A 17,302-nucleotide genomic window follows, 5' to 3' on the forward strand; every position below is an offset into this window, starting at 1 on the left:
GAAAACCCTGGATGCACTCTACTTTAATTATTCCCTCTGAACATCAACTGACAGACATGACCAGTGAAAGGATCATCTGTTTTGGATTGGGCAGGACAGATTGACACACATTGGCCTCGTGACACAGACTGGACATATGGACTGAGAGAGGATGAGTGCACAAAATTACAGTGATATCATGCAGAGCGCTTCAGCATTCTAATGTGCCCATCCAGCAGAGCGGATTGGACACTGCCAGCCAGGTCGGCTTCGCTCCGTTCCCTTCCTATATGGAAAAATACAAGGAAACCTGTTTTTTCAGTGTGGACTGATAGGTCAACTAGAAAATCTCAGTCTCTGACATGTGCATGGTTATGGTGCTCGGTGACTGCATGGATGTTGAAGCGCAATGTAGCCCTGCATCAGTGACAGGTGATGTGTTTGTGGAAAGTACAGGATTATGAGTAAAGATCAGGTTCACTCAGACACTTCATTTGACACCAAGCCACATGTAAATGATCCTTAATATGACATAGTCCAAGTTGTTGACAAAAGTCTTACAAAAACTAGCTAGTCTCCTTACCAGTTGGGTCTTAATGATAACGAAGCTTGGCAAGCAAGGCTATAAATTATCTAACTGAATGACAGTCTAAACCACTTAAATAAATAAAAACTACAGTAAAGTCATGACAATTATGGTTTTATGAAATTTCACATGGGAACTTGTGCATTCGCAATACAAGCACACATGTTCTTCATTATCAAAATTTAATACATTAATATGGACATGACTGGCATTATTGTGTAACAGCTCTAGCAAAAATCACTGGACATCGAGTGACTATAAAGCACAATAGAAGATTTAAAAAGACAGTAACACATACTTCTCTCACTTAAGTGAGAACAACTCAAATTAACTCAGTCTTACCGACTCGAGTTTGTCCTAACAAATCTGATACATGGTTATTTCCTTGTAACATTTGAAATGGATATACATTAAGGTTGTAGGACAAACAGGGTGATTAGAACATAAACATAAAGTAGGTCTCAGACATGGACATAACCTTCCTTGTCCTCAATATTAACATGTTAAATTACATTAAATAATTACAAAAACAAAATACTGACCCTGCAATTGCTGATGATTGCTGACAATTTTGATTAAAGTGACAAATGTTTACAGCTTTCCCAAAGTGTGACCTTTCTCTACCCCTCAAGTTTGCTCCATAAATGTCAAATGCAAAGCCTTCCTGTAACCAAAGAAGTTTTTTATAAAGTATGCAAGATGTACCGTGTCTGCAACTCATCTTTTCTCAATTGTTATAAGTTTCTGTTTTTAGAGCAGGTTCAGTCCTGTGTGATGTGTCTATCTAGCACTTATCTAAATGCCTGTACATAGCTAGGTAAGTGAGTCTGGACAATAAATATAGCAGAGGTGGCTGGTGGGAGGAGCTATAGGAGGACAGGCTCATTGTAATGGCTGGAATGGAATCAATGGAATAGTACCAAACAAATCAAACACATGGACGTGTTGGACTCCGTTCCATGGATTCCATTCCAGCCATTACAATGAGCCTGTCCTCTTACAGCTCCTCCCACCAGCCTCCTATGATATACAGTAAATATAGTGAGTGTGAACAAGTAAGTGCTTTAGAAAGTGAGGGTAAAGTTAGGAGGGCTAAATGAAGCACGACACACTGAACAAATGTTGGAGAAAGAACATAGGCTGCAACTACAACCATGAGGAGCTGTGAGTTAATGTGTGCATAAGAGTTGAGTTAATACGGTGGGGCAAAAAAGTATTTAGTCAATTGTGCAAGTTCTCCTACTTAAAAAGATGAGAGGCCTGTAATTTTCATCATAGGTACACTTCAATTATGACAGACAAAATGAGAAGGAAAAAAATCCAGAAAATCACATTGTAGGATTTTTAAGGAATTTAATTTGGAAATGGTGGAAAATAAGTATTTGGTCAATAACAAAAGTTTATCTCAATACTTTGTTATATACCCTTTGTTGGCAATGACAGAGGTCAAACGTTTTCTGTAAGTCTTCACAAGGTTTTCACACACTGTTGCTGGTATTTTGGCCCATTCCTCCATGCAGATCTCCTCTAGAGCAGTGATGTTTTGGGGCTGTTGCTGGGCAACACAGACCTTCAAAGATTTTCTATGGGGTTGAGATCTGGAGACTGGCTAAGCCACTCCAGGACCTTGAAATGCTTCTTACGAAGCCACTCCTTCGTTGCCCGGGCGGTGTGTTTGGGATCATTGTCATGCTGAAAGACCCAGCCACGTTTCATCTTCAATGCCCTTGCTGATGGAAGGAGGTTTTCACTCAAAATCTCACGATACATGACCCCATTCATTCTTTCCTTTACACGGATCAGTCGTCCTGGTCCCTTTGCAGAAAAACAGCCACAAAGCATGATGTTTCCACCCCCATGCTTCACAGTAGGTATGGTGTTCTTTGGATGCAACTCACCATTCTTTGTCCTCCAAACACGACGAGTTGAGTTTTTACCAAAAAGTTATATTTTGGTTTCATCTGACATTCTCCCAATCTTCTGGATGATTCAAATGCTCTCTAGCAAACTTCAGACGGGCCTGGATACGTCTGGCACTGCACGATTTGAGTCCCTGGCGGCGTAATGTGTTAGGCTTTGTTAATTTGGTCCCAGCTCTCTGCAGGTCATTCACTAGGTCCCCCCGTGTGGTTCTGGGATTTTTGCTCACCGTTCTTGTGATCATTTTGACCCCATGGGGTGAGATCTTGCATGGAGCCCCAGATCGAGGGAGATTACCAGTGGTCTTGTATGTCTTCCATTTCCTAATAATTGCTCCCACACCATAATTTGCAAATAAATTCATTAAAAATCCTATAGTGTGATTTTCTGGATTTTTTTTCTTCTCATTTTGTCTGTCATAGTTGAAGTGTACCTATGATGAATTACAGGCCTCTCTCATATTTTTAAGTGGGAGAACTGGTGGCTGACTAAATATGTTTTTTGCCCCACTCTACACGTGTCTGTCTGTTGGTGGTGGTTAGCAGATACGCTTGTATGTGTAGATGTAGCCCTTGCAGCAGGGGCAGGTGTGTATCACATCCTTGAGATCATCGATCAGACAGGGAATCAAGCAGCAACCCAGATCACACCTGTGGTAGAGAGAGAAAATAAATTACGAAAACAAACCACCAGAGAATACAGACCATAAATCAATAGTCTTATTATAGCTAACATCCCGCTGCTCTCCTTCATTTCATTCTGTGGCGTTTGGCCGGAAATCAAATATTTCCTGCCGTAGTATATTATTCTGTGTTTATACCATGGCATTGTTGAATACTCGTTTCTGACTGGCTTGAAGGTCATTCTAGAGCGTGCATTATTTCCTTATGAGGCATGGTAGAATTCAATGTTCTATGCTTGAGCTGCTTTTGAAAGCAAATGTTTAAATTGAAAACATTATTGGCATTGTTGCATTCGATTTTCATAACAGCAAGCTGAACTGATGGTTTGGTTAGCTATACTAGCAAGTCTGTTTGGTTACCGAGGAAACTACTCTCGTTACAGTGTCTTCAGAAAGCATACACACCCCTAAACTTTTTCCAGATTTTGTTATGTTACAGCCTGAACTTAAATTGGATTCAATTGAGATTTTGTCATCACTGGCCTACACACAATACCCCATAATGTCAAAGTGGAATGATGTTTTTTTTATTTGACAAAATGAACAGATCGTACCCTTTTTTTCCTCCAAAGTTTCACATAAAATGACATACCCAAATCTAATTGCCTGCAGCTCAGGACCTGAAGCAAGGATATGCATATTATTGGTACCATTTGAAAGGAAATACTTTGTTGCTGTGATAAAAGCGTTGTTGTTGTGCACTCTCCATGCACTCGCATGGTATTTTTTTAACTGTAATAGCTACTGTAAATTGGGCAATGCAGTTAGCTTAACAACAATTTAAGCTTTCTGCCCATATAAGACATATCTATGTCCTGGAAAGTTGGCTGTTACTTACGTCATCCTAGTCACATTAGCAACAACCGTCCCGGTTTAGGGACACCGATCTCGTAGAGGTTTTAATTTAAAAAATGAAAAGTTGAGTCAATAAATACTCAACCCCTTTGTCATGGCAAGACTAAATAAGTTCAAGAGTAAAATGTCACTTAACAAGTCACATATAAAGTTGCATGGACTCACTGTGTGCAACTGTTTAACATGATTGTTGAATGACTACCTCATCTTTTGTACCCCCCACACACAGTGGTGACTCGTAATGGTAATGTTCCCTAGTTGCACCGTGATTGGCTCAGTATTCTGTCACTCATGGGGACACCACGTCACTGCCAAATCTAAGGGTAGGGTGCGAAAAGGTTAGCCTCTTGGGTGCTGCCATAGAGTTACATCAGAAGTGCCCATCCAAGAAGGCTCAAGGTCATTGGCCACAGATAAAATTACATCAAATCACATTATATCTACAGTAGCTTTGATTGGACTGATCAAGTCAGCATCATACTTTCCAAAGTCTTCACTAGTAATCATCCTCAATCAAGTTGACGATCTACTTGCAAATCCTTGTCATATGAAGAGAAATAATAGATAAAACGTATCGGTGCTCATCGGCCAATTGGCATAAACATTACATAACAAGTTGGAAATCGCAAATTCAACAATGAGTGGTTTGGAAGGAATCAGTCTAGAACTGCCAGTATTGCAACGCAATCACTAGCCTGCTATTCAGTGGAATGGCTGTGTGGTCCAAGTCTGGGTTTAATGGTCTCTTTTCCAAGCTTAAAATTATAAATATTCAACATTGGCCATGCTGTCAATCCAACATGATTTCTGCCGCACTCAAAACAACTTAACTTGGAAATCTGACCTCAGTGAGTTCAAGACAACTAGGATCTCTGGGGGGGGGGGGGGGGGGCTCTTTCTAGAGCTATGACCTGAAGATCACTGACGTATCATGATTCGACCTAGTTTTTTTCCCCAAATTCACAGTTGTCTTGAAGCAACATAAATCCAGAGAATGCCAGACTTTGATGACAAAAATTTGCCCACAAAGGACCGCTGCGCCACCTTCCTGTTCAAGTGAGCACAGCACAACGAGGTGAGTCCACAAATGTCTTGTATGCTGCTGCATAAATTATGTAATATGCCAGGGAGATATGTATACTGTAGCTAAGAAAGTAATACTAAGTGTATGTTGTGTAGTAAGCTTGTGTAGTAGCCCATGTGCCTCACCCTATTTCACCTACTGCTCTGACCTTGTGGTGCACATGTAGACTATAACCTGTTTGAGAAATTTAATCATTGAATATTGTAAGACCTTTCATTGTCTGCTTATGTGCCCTTTATTTATCCTACGGTTCTGACTTGGTGTACAGAGAGAACGGCCTATGTTCTGAATTCTGCCACTGTACATTTCAAAAGTACAGAACAAATAGTTATATTGACTACATCTGTCCTAGCGCGCTGATTAATGTCTTAATCGAAATTACAGATGATCTCTTATCCACTTATCGTCCCCTTATGCCACAGTTTGTATATCTCAATTGTCAGTAGAAACCACATTTGTTTAAGCAAGTCAGCCAAAACAGCTATGTTTTTTTAAAGGCAGTAAATGAGGCTGAATGAGCTGTTTCGCTGCCAGACAAGGCTCCGCTGGTAGCCAGGTGTAGCAGTGTTAAGGTGTTGGGACTGCTGTTGGGACTCTGCTGTTAGGACAGCTTTATGTAGGCCCTAACAGTTTGTGGACACCATTTGTCACCTTTATAGTGAAATTAATTTATTGTTTAGTGTTGTGGCTTTGCTGGCTTGCACCCCCCCTCACATTTTTTTTTTGATCCACCAAGATTTACATGCTAAAATCACCACTTCCCACACATACAGATAATTGTATGGTCCCTCAGTCGAGCAGTGAATTTCAAACACAAAGAACAGGGAGGTTTTCCAATGCCTCTCAAAGAAGGGCACCTATTGGTAGATGGGTCCAAAAAAAAGCAGACATTAAATATTACATTTACATTTACATTTCCTTTAAGCATGGTGAAGTTATTAATTACACTTTGGATGGTGCATCAACACACCCAGTCACTATAAAGATATAGGCGTCCTTCCTAACTCAATTGCCGAAGAGGAAGGAAACCGCTCAGGGATTTCACCATGAAGCAAATGGTGACATTAAAACAGTTAGAGTTTAATGGCTATGATGAAGGAGCAACAACATTGTAGTTACTCCACAAAATAATAAAAATGGGCAAATGTTGCACAATCCAGGTGTGTAAAGCTCTTCGAGACTTACCCAGAAAGACTCAGCTGTAATCGCTGCTTCTACAAGGTATTGACTCAGTGGTGTGATTACTCATGTAAATTCAATATTTCTGTGTTTCATTTTTTATACATTTGCTAGCATTTCTAAAAACATGTTTTCACTGTCATTATGGGGTATTATGTGTAGATTTTTTTTAAATTTTATTATCCGTTATTTTACCAGGTAAGTTGACTGAGAACACATTCTCATTTGCAGCAACGACCTGGGGAATAGTTACAGGGGAGAGGAGGGGGATGAATGAGCCAATTGTAAACTGGGGATTATTAGGTGACCGTGATGGTTTGAGGGCCAGATTGGGAATTTAGCCAGGACACCGGGGTTAACACCCCTACTCTTACGATAAGTGCCATGGGATCTTTAATGACCTCAGAGAGTCAGGACACCCGTTTAACGTCCCATCTGAAAGACGGCACCCAACACAGGGCAGTGTCCCCAATCACTGCCCTGGGGCATTGGGATATTGTTTAGACCAGAGGAAAGAGTGCCTCCTACTGGCCCTCCAACACCACTTCCAGCAGCATCTGGTCTCCCATCCAGGAACTGACCAGGACCAACCCTGCTTAGCTTCAGAAGCAAGCCAGCAGTGGTATGCATGGTGGTATGCTGCTGGCCAAATGGGTGAGAATAAAAACCAACACATTTCATACATTTTTAATTCAGGCTGTAACAACAAAATATTGAATAAGTCAAGGGGTATGAATACTTTCTGAAGGCACTGTATATAGTAAACTTGTTAGCTACTTCAGTGGATGTTGAACACATTTCTACCTGCAAATGAACACATTTCTAGCAGCAAATGTGTTCAATTATAGGCATGGTGTGAAAGAGATGATCAACTCTGGGCTTTATGCGCTCTCTGGAAAATAATGTGGTGGAACACACCTTCCACGTCGTTTATTATTTTCCATAGAACGTATAGCCACTTGTTGGTTATCCGTTACATAACCTCTACACAATGTAGTACACCAATTCCTCCTCTTACCCAACAAAGAAGCAGAAGAGGCAGAAGACAGCGTTCATGAGGCCCACGCTGTGGTTGATGCGGGTGATGATGGGCTGCTGGCAGTGGTGACACACAGTCTGTACGGGTGCTGTCTGGAATATCTCCCCCTGTAGCACGGTCACTGTGGTAGCTGTCCCAGGGGGTACCAGCACCGTGTGAGCCGTCTGACCTGCCACAGGCCCAAATTGAATGGGCCCCGGGCCAAACTGCCCCGGGCCAAACTGCCCCGGGCCAAAGTGACCTGGCGGAGGGTAGAAGCCACCTGTAGGGTAGAAACACAAGGCAGTATGTACTGTTTATGTTCTGTATACAGGTGCTATGCCAAACACGGGTATGCATTTAGAGTCGCCCATCTTATTTCATTCCCTCTGTAGACCAGTGTATGCCTACCATGTGGTATGGGCATGGCCCCATCTCCTGGGACGTGTGGCGGCAAGAAGCCTGGCTGTAGCGTGGCCTCGTAGGGTGGAGGGCCATAGTCTGGAGGCAGGGGTTGTCCCTGAGGAGGACCCGTCGATACAGGGACCGCCGAGCCTGGGAGAGAAAACACAGACAAACAAGAAGGATTTATTAGTGAGCTTTCACAGCAATGATTGATTGAAGAAACATTACTTATGTTGGGCTTAAATCAAGTAAGGCATTGGCCCATTATTGTGAACATGCATCATCTGTTACTCGGGCCAGAATAGTTATTTTTCATAGCTTTACAATTCTCAAGGATTTGTTACGTAGTTTGTAACAAATACACTTTGTTGATCACATTCCCTTGGCTGGTCGAAACAGTATTTTGTTGTAAGGAAACCTGGGGTGGAGGGGGAGCCCAGACAAAGAAAGATTTGTGCACAGACAGGGCCTACTTTCAAGGTTTCCCTGGTGATGTTTCTCTAGGCCTTTCTCTAACCAGCCACACAAGAGCTGATATGGGAGGCATTTAGAGGCAATTATGCAAATTCACACCAGTTTCCCTACAGCTAGTCAGCTACAGTGCAAATACTAAATCTGCAGCCCAGTCGAAGAAACCAGATGGTATTTTGAAGTTCACAGGTATGCCTGTGCGTGGTTCCTACCCTGGACTTCTGTCCATTTGTAAAATAGTCTCTTAAAATATGGTCTCTTTTTGTAGTCTTGTTCCAAACTAAATGTTTTTTCCTCCACATCATACACAAGAGAGAGACAGTTCTAGAATAATTGTACCCGGAATGGCTGGCTGTCCATTCTTCTCCTTGATAAGAGGGGCGCTGGGACCTCCGGGGTAGGGAGGAGGGGGGTCGCTGGACATGCTGACTGGACCTTTGGATGGGGGGGGCCTGGAGTAGAATCTCCACTCACCACTGGCCTTGGACTCACTCAGCCAGTCTGTGAGAAGAACACACACACAGGCCTATCAGTTCACTGACAGTCAGTTCAACACCCACACACTACAACATGATACAGCAGCTGCCTCGCAAGTAAATGTATTTATTTGTAATTTTGTCTCAGTATTGACTCGTCTAGGAAGACCCTAGATCTTTTCAATCAAGTGAATTGGTATGATAAATATGATGGATGCAGACAACATTCAACAGTATAGCTGGATAACGCTGAATTTAAGCTAGGGCTAGGCTACTGCCTCTGAGGCCTCTAGAATATTACATTAGCAGGGATTTAAGTCAAAAACAATGGCAATTGCTTTCAATCCACCCTTTACCTAAATGTGTGTTAGATGATAACCATTAGTATTGTTTATTATCCTAACACACTCACGACAGCAGACATTAGGGAGTTTAGCAATGAGTTGGCAGTCTGACATTAAAACAGAAATGACCTAAAGCCACCAATATTTACAGAAAAACAGAACCCATGGCAGCAGAGTGAAGAGAAGGGACATTAGTCATGATTACCTGCTGATGACAGTGGGGAGTTTCCACCTACAGAGCCTGCTCTTCCGTCAGGTCCAACAGCCTATAAGAAAAAAGGGAGAGAAAAAAGACAACAAGTTTATTGCATGTGGTCCTATTTGTAAATTGCAATTGCTACTTTCTCAGGCAAATGAAAAACACTAACAGTATGCAGCCATTAACAAGTGCTAGGTTAATTATAGACAACTTGCTTCTCTCAAACATTGGTGCAATAACATTTAGTCTCCAAGATACTAACACATGCCTGCCCATTAATCACAGTCGACTGCATCATGGCATTCCTATGACTTCAATTCATTCACCTGACAACACAAGCGCTTACCCAAGACAATCGCAGTAGCCTTTAAATAAAACAAGCACATTGCCACAAAAATGGAGCAGCAAAGCTGTCTGGTGTAACCAACTTAGCCTATGTCAACGAGAAATTTAGCTCTATAGTCCTACAATTCACTTCAGCATAAAGGAGATTGACTGGCCAAATGACACAGGAGGAGCGGACATTATTGGAACAGTTAAGAACTAGATATCAAATGTTATTTGTCACATGCACCGAATACAACAGGTGTAGTAGACCTTACCGTGAAATGCTTACTTACAAGCCCTTAACCAACAATGCAATTTAAAGAAAATACACACGCAAAAAAAGAGATAAATAATTATAATAATAATAATTTAAGAGCCGCAGTAAATAACAATAGCGGGGCTATATACAGGGGGTACCAGTACAGAGTCAATGTGTGGGGGCAATGCAAATAGTCTGGGTAGCCATTTGATTAACTGTTCAGGAGTTTTATGGCTTGGGGGTAGAAGCTATTTAGAAGCCTCTTGGACCTAGACTTGGCGTTCCGGTACCGCTTGCCATGCGGTAGAAGAGAGAACAGTCTATGACTAGGGTGGCTGGAGTCTTTGACAATTTTTATGGCCTTCTTCTGACACCTCCTGGTATATAGGTCCTGGATGGCAGGAAGTTTGGCCCTGGTGATGTACTGGGCCGTACGCACTACCCTCTGTAGTGCCTTGCAGTTGGAGGCCAAGCAGTTGCCATACCAGGCAGTGATGCAACCCGTCAGGATGCTCTCGATGGTGCATCTGTAAAACCTTTGTGAGGATCTGAGGACCCATGCCAAATCTTTTCATTCTCCTGAGGGGGAATATGTTTTGTTGTGCCCCCTTCACGACTGTCTTGGTGTGCTTGGACCGTGTTAGTTTGTTGGCGATGTGGACCCCAAGGAACTTAAAGCTCTCAATCTGCTCCACTACAGCCCCATTGATGACAATAGGGGCGTGCTTGGTCCTCCTTTTCTTGTAGTCCACAATCATCTCCTTTGTCTTGATCATGTTGAGGAAGAGGTTGTTTCCCTTGCACCACACAGCCAGGTCTCTGACCTCCTCCCTATAGGCTGTCACATTGTTGTTGGTGATCAGGCCTACCACTGTTGTGTCATCAGCAAACTTAAATGATGGTGTTGGAGTAGTGCCTGGCCGTGCAGTCATGAGTGAACAGGGAGTACAGGAGGGGACTGAGCATGCACCCCTGAGGCGCCCCCGTGTTGAGGATCAGCATGGCGGATGTGTTGTTACCTACCCTTACCACCTGGGGGCGGTCCATCAGGAAGTCCAGGATCCAGATGCAGAGGGAAGTGTTTAGTCCGAGGGTCCTTAGCTTAGTGATGAGCTTTGAGGGCACTACAGTGTTAAAAGCTGAACTGTAGTCAATGAATAGCATTCTCACATAGTTGTTCCTTTTGTTCAGGTGTGAAAGGGCAGTGTGGTGTGCAATAGAGATTGCATCATCTGTGGATCTGTTGGGGCGGTATGCAAATTGGAGTGGGTCTAGGGTTTCTGGGATAATGGTGTTGATGTGAGCCATGACCAGCCTTTCAAAGCATTTCATGGCTACAGATGTGAGTGCTACAGGTCGGTAGTCATTTAGGCAGGTTACCTTAGTGTTCTTGGGCACAACGGACAATGGTGGTCTGCTTAAAACATGTTGGTATTACAGACTCATATGTCATCTCAGCAATGCAGCGCAATTAACTTGGCTACAGATTAGCCTAACACTTTCCCTAACAGACTCTACAACAACATAAACCTCACCTGACTACTACACGTGTCTGAAAACAAACACAGCCTAGCCTTGGGAGCAGGACACTGATATGCCACCAGCTGTCCAGACCTGCCATCCATACTTCGGCCTACTAGGCTTCACTTTCCCAGGTCAGCTGACCATGCCTGTGAGAGATCACCATGCATGTCAGGGCGTCTCGAATTTTAACATAAACAGATTAAGAGGCTGGCCTGCCTGCTCCAAAACAAACAGTCAGAATGCCAGACAGCACAATAAAAATAAGCCTGTCAAATGACTGGGTAATCTAAGGCAGAAGAGGAGGAGGAGGAGGAGAGCTATCCAACCAGTTAGTGAGTGTGATGTGAAGACTGATTAAGCTGGGGAAATGACAGGAATGTCCAGGGTATGATAGAAATACAAATGTACAAATGCATGCATGGCATCTTAATGTAGGCCACAAAAAAAAGTTAATACCCGTATTGTGCCCAAGGCAACCTAGATAAGGCCATGAATTTGCACTTGCTTTGTTTGACTAAACTGGAAAGTAAGCGTTTAAGCGTCATACATTACAACAGCATCAGAAATTCAGAATCAGAGTACAGAACGCTTAGGTTTAAGGGACGCTTCAGTCATGCACTTCATCATGTCTGGATGAGTTTGATTTGATCACAAACAGTTGAAACGGGCCTTCATTTGTTATAACATCACACTGAATTCCAACAAAGTCATTGAGGATCAATGATGGTGATGTTGCAAAAAAAAGTGCCATTGCCAATTTATGTTTAAGTAGAATATGAATGAGCCATCATCATTTTCAATAATTTACCTAAAAATAAAGAAGATCAACTACACTATTTTGTCATGTGGAACTGAATCAGAGGGGGGGGGTGACATACAACAACACCAGCATAGGGCTCTCTAGTGAGAGGCAACTTTCTAGAAAGCTTCATCCATCCTTTTCCTGAATCCTCTTGCTACAGTAACTTTATTTACATAGATGATCCGCTCAACCCACCAGACAAACACTCTTTACGTAATGTAGCTAGCTATCTAGACATCGACACAGTTTATATCAAACATAAATTGCTATCTTAGCTAGCTAGCTCGTCGTTACTGCATTTAGGACTTGTTGACGTGCGAGAAGCCTCGATTTGACTGGACGTTTACATCAGCTAGCTAGCGTTATACAACTGTCTGCCTAGTTAGTATAGTTGCTACTGTAGCTAGTTTAACTAGCTAGTTAGGTATCTAGCTAACTATTATTTTCATCGGTGAAAATGGAACACATTTCAAAAGAACAGTCAATTTACATGTAACGTTAGCTAACTCACATTGAGTAACATCAGTTTAAAACTAAACGGAGATTAACGTTAGCTAGCTACGTTACGTTAGCTAGCTGATTGCCTCTCAAATATTGTTTCCTAGTTATCTCTACACGGAATTTACCTGATGTGTTGTCTCTTCCACACAATTGGAATTAGGTGATGACGACAGCTATATCACAAGCCTGTTTGTAGGGAAGTCAAATGATGGCAACCGTTAGCTCGTCTGTTTATCATTCATCTACTCAACATCCGCCTCTTGTGGTGCTTTCAAGACAACTGGGAACTCGGCGAAAAAAACGAGGTCAAATCACGACGTCGGCGAGCTTCAGGTCGGAAAGTCGGAACTGTAGAAAGATGCAGCGTTCAGAACTCGGAAAGAAATCAGTTCAATTCAAATGGGCTTTATTGGCATGGGAAACGTGTTTGCATTGCCAAAGCAAGTGAAATAGTATTTACAATGTTGATTGTGCTCCACTGGTTGCCCTTTTCACATGGCAACGGCAACAAATCTCACTGCTTTGATTGCTCAATGCTGTATTTCGCCTAACAGATATGAGTTTATCAATGCCTGATTTGTTTTCAAAATCTTTGTGGTTCTGTGTGAAATATGTATCGAATGTGGTCATACATTTGGAAGGAGGTTAGGAAGTGCAGCTCAGTTTCCACCAATTTTTTTGTGGGCACACAGCCTGTCTTCTCTCAAGATCCAAGTCTGACTATGGCAGCCTCTATCAGTAGCAAGGCCATGCTCACTGAGTCTGTAACATACATAGTCAAGATTTTTCTTAATTTTGGATCAGTCACCGTGATAAGGTATTCTGCCACTGTGTACTCTCTGTTTAGGGCCAGATAGCGTTCCAATTTGCTCCATCTTTTTGGTTGATTCTTTCCAGTGTGTCAAACAGTTATCTTTTTGCTTTCTCATAATTTGTTTGGGTCGAATTGTGTTGCTGTCCTGAGGGGTCTGTTTGTGAACAGAACCAGCTGGCTGAGGGGACTCTTCTGTCGGTATTTCACCTGTCTTTGTGATTGTTTCCACCCCCCTCCAGGTGTCACCCATCTTCCCCATGATCCCCTGTGTATTTATACCTGTGTTCTCTGTTTCCGGTTGGTTTTAGTTTCGTCAAGCCTACCAGTGGTTTTCCCCTCTGCTCCTGTCTCTCGATTGTTCCTCTTTCCTAGTGTTGACCATTCTGCCTGCCATCCTGTACCTTTGCCCCACCTTCCTGGATTACTGACCTCTGCCTGCCCTTGATTTGCCTTTTGCCTGCCCCTGTGATTATAAACTGTTGTTACTTTGACATTGTCTGCATCTAGATCTTACCTGAAACGTGATAGTAAGTTCATCTCTCTATGTAGATGAGGGCTTTGTGGTGGAATGTGAGGGTATCGCTTCTGTTTAGGTGGTTGTAGAATTTAACAGCTCCTTTCTGGATTTTGATAAATAGCAGGTATAGCCCTAATTCTGCTCTACATGCATTGTTTGTGGTTTTGTGTTGTACACCAGCTATATTTTTGCAGATTCTCATTTTTGTCTTTTTCATTTTGTGAATTTTTGGTTGGTGAGTTCAGACCTCACAACCATAGAGTGCAATTGGTTCTATAACTGATTGAAGTATTTTTGTTGTTGCCTGATCCTAATTGGGCTGTTGAGTTTTAAGTTCCTTTTGATGGAGTAGAAGGCCCTCCTTGCCGTATCTCTTAGATCGTTCACAGCCTTGTGGAAGTTACCTGTGGTGTTGATGTTTAGGCTGAGGTAATTATAGTTTGTGTGCTCTGGGGCAGTGGTTTCCAACCTTTTCATTTATTTTACCGCCAAATTAATTTAGCTCTGCCTGAAGTACCCCCTCAGGTCCTAGTATCCCTGGTTGGGAACCACTACTGCTCTAGGGCAATGGTGTCAAGAGAATTTATATTTGTTATCCTGGCAACTAGACCATTTCTGGAACACAGTTATTTTTGTCTTACTGAGGTTCACTGTCAGGGCCAAAGTCTGACAAACTATGCAGAAGATCAAGGTGCTGCAGTAGGCACTCCTTGGTTGGGGACAGAAGTAGCAGATTATCTGTGAACAGTAGACATTGGATTTCTGAGTCCAGTAGGGTGAGGATGGGTGCTGCAGACTGGGTGCCCCCCCCCCCCCCCCCAACTTTCTAGAGCTCTGACACTCCGGCCTGAAGATAACTGACGTCATTATTTGACCTGCTTTTCTATTTTTTGTTGTCTTGAAGTCTGAGGTTTCTGAGTTCCCGATTGTTTTGGTTGCGGTATTCGAGGGGGATTTGACTTAACAGTGGTCCACGAGAGATATTGGAACTGGAAACTCGGACATCTTTCTTGAGCTCCGACTTCAAATTCACCGACGTCATGATTTTGATAGTTTTTTTTCTAGTCTTTAAGCACAATTTTCCCAGCAACCTACTGCTCTGGGTATGACGATGCATTATTTGTTTCTGTTTCAGACACATTCTTGCACTTTTTAGAAGTGTCACATTTGTAGACACCGATGATACTCAGTAACGTAACAAAGATGAGAAATTAAGCTTTTCATATGTAGACTAATGGCCTAAAAGTATTGCCCGTAACATAATGTTGAAGTTATTCTATTTGATGTATAAACATTTTGAACATAGGATATTTACTGAGAATGGGTTAGATGGGGACTCTTGGATAGCGTATGTTGTTCAGCTGTTAGCCTCTGCACTACACTTACAGATCACCTATCTTCTAGGCTTGATGTGCATTCCCCGTGGACTGGCTGGTACTCTACATGAAGCATCCTCCATTCAGGCTGTAAATGCACCATTTTCCTCCTTAACTAGCTACATTGACAAGAATGCTGGAAAAAACACAAATATTTTCTGACACCGGTGGCTGAATGCGTTGTGCAACATCCTAAATTGCTCAAAAATAAAATGAGTGAGTGTGATGTGACCACTGATTAGGCTGGGAAAATTACGGGACTTTCAAGGGTAGGACGAAATAAGAATATACAAATGCATGGCACAGTTCTATAAGAGCTAGGCTAAGTTATCCGTATTTAGCCCAAGGCAACCTGGATGAGGTGATGAGTTTGCACTTTACAGTTTAATCAAACAGAACATGCATTTAGGCCTCATGCATGATTAGAACAGCTTTAGAATCCGAGTACAGAACAATTAGGCTTGATGGACATCCAGAGAAGCTTCAGTCATGCACTTCATTATGTCTGGATGAGTTTGATTAGATCACAAACAGTTGCTATAACTTTACCTTGACATCCAATTAGTGAGCAACAAAGTAATTGAGGATCAAGGTTCCACCATGGTGTAAAATTGTGTTTAATAAAGAATGTATGCGGAAAAAGGAGGAGGTCAAAAGGGGGGTGAGTGTAACGGATTTGAATGTATTTAATCCCTGGGCTTTTCTCCCATACAAACAAACTGAAACTGGACATAGGCCCCTGCACTGTGGCAATGATACAAACACAATCAGCATGAAACTAAATACACACAAGAGGAAAGGTATTTGAGTGCCTAGGTCTTTCCATGAATAGAGTGCCTTTTTGCATCACTTCGATATTATTATTTAACTAGGCAAGTCAGTTAAGAACTAATTCTTATTTACAATGACACCCTACACGCTGGGCCTGTGCACCCTATGGAACTCCCAATCACAGCTGGTTGTGATACAACCTGGATTCAAACCAGGGTGTCTGTAGTGACACCTCTAGTACTGAGATGCAGTGCCTTAGATTGCTGCGCCACTCTGGAGCCCCACAATGAAGTAGAAATTGTGTACCAATATTCAATTATTAAAGCCCGTGATATTAAATGACATGCCCTTTAATATAAACCACATATAACATTTAATAAATTAGATTTATATATATATATATATAAAACTGCCTAAAGTACCAGAAATCTGCATTTTGACATGTCCCATGGTATGTTTTACTGAGTTCTAGGACGATTTTAACCCACTTAATCCCCACATTTTCCAAAGTGTCCACCATCATTGTAAAGCCCTAGTTATTTTGATGCCTCAACAGATATTTCTGAAGGCTGTTATTTATTTAATGTGATTAATGATTAACTTATGTTTGTCCCTCATTTTAAGTTCAAGTCTGATTTATTTATTTATATATTTGTATTTAACTGAACTCTTGTTTTAATGTGGTTAAACCATTCCTTTTGAAATACTTTTTTCCCAAAGAAACATTGAGCATCTAACTGTCGAATCATAGTGTAAAAAGCAGGTGAGCTGGTTGTACTATATTTCTTTGCCATTTTCTGGTGTTGTGTTTTGGAAAACCCGAGTGCGTCGACTCGAGTATAACTTGTCAACCCTGTTATCCATAGAAAAATAGGGTAGACATGCTTACACAAAAAGTTCAATTTGCTCTGTCTGCCACAAGGGGAGTTATGGCTGATTTTAAATATGAAATTGTTAACCCAGTTATGATCAACCCTGTTACTTAAATTGGGACTTGCTATAGTTTACCCAAAAGGCACTCTATTGGTGGATTGATCCGCTGATTACATTTCGTGTTTGGTTTTGCACTCACATAGACACACTCCCCCAGTCCTCCACACATTGCTGGCCAGTAACTGAACTTACAACTTATGTTTTATTGCCGGGTATGTCAGAAGTCTGTTGATACTGGTCATGATATTTTCAGGAATAAACTGAACTCTTTCCTTGCAGA

At 42.0% G+C, this 17,302-nt stretch overlaps 1 protein-coding gene across 1 annotated transcript; it reads right to left on the reverse strand.

The window, feature by feature from the left end:
• Window positions 1–663: 663 nt before the first annotated feature.
• LOC115104209 (cell death-inducing p53 target 1) lies at window positions 664–12,897 on the reverse strand. The gene is made up of 6 exons (XM_029625493.2): window positions 12,737–12,897; window positions 9,205–9,265; window positions 8,519–8,680; window positions 7,715–7,858; window positions 7,304–7,586; window positions 664–3,135 (listed from the first exon to the last, which is right to left on the reverse strand). The coding sequence occupies exons 3-6, from the start codon at window positions 8,601–8,603 to the stop codon at window positions 3,024–3,026; spliced, it is 624 nt and encodes a 207-aa protein (XP_029481353.1). The 5' UTR covers window positions 8,604–8,680; window positions 9,205–9,265; window positions 12,737–12,897; the 3' UTR covers window positions 664–3,023.
• Window positions 12,898–17,302: the final 4,405 nt, after the last annotated feature.

Source organism: Oncorhynchus nerka, linkage group LG21, assembly GCF_034236695.1.
Source record: "Oncorhynchus nerka isolate Pitt River linkage group LG21, Oner_Uvic_2.0, whole genome shotgun sequence".
NCBI classification, from domain to species: domain Eukaryota; kingdom Metazoa; phylum Chordata; class Actinopteri; order Salmoniformes; family Salmonidae; genus Oncorhynchus; species Oncorhynchus nerka.

What these genes read in the sequence shown, in the direction of transcription:
- LOC115104209 (XM_029625493.2), bottom strand. Translation starts at nt 8,603, where the DNA reads ATGTCCAGCGACCCCCCTCCTCCCTACCCCGGAGGTCCCAGCGCCCCT. An exon ending in TGGACAGCCAGCCATTCCGG is followed by an intron (nt 7,859 to 8,518) that starts GTACAATTATTC and finishes TTTCTCTCCCAG; the next exon opens with GCTCGGCGGTCCCTGTATCG. An exon ending in GGCCATGCCCATACCACATG is followed by an intron (nt 7,587 to 7,714) that starts GTAGGCATACAC and finishes TCTACCCTACAG; the next exon opens with GTGGCTTCTACCCTCCGCCA.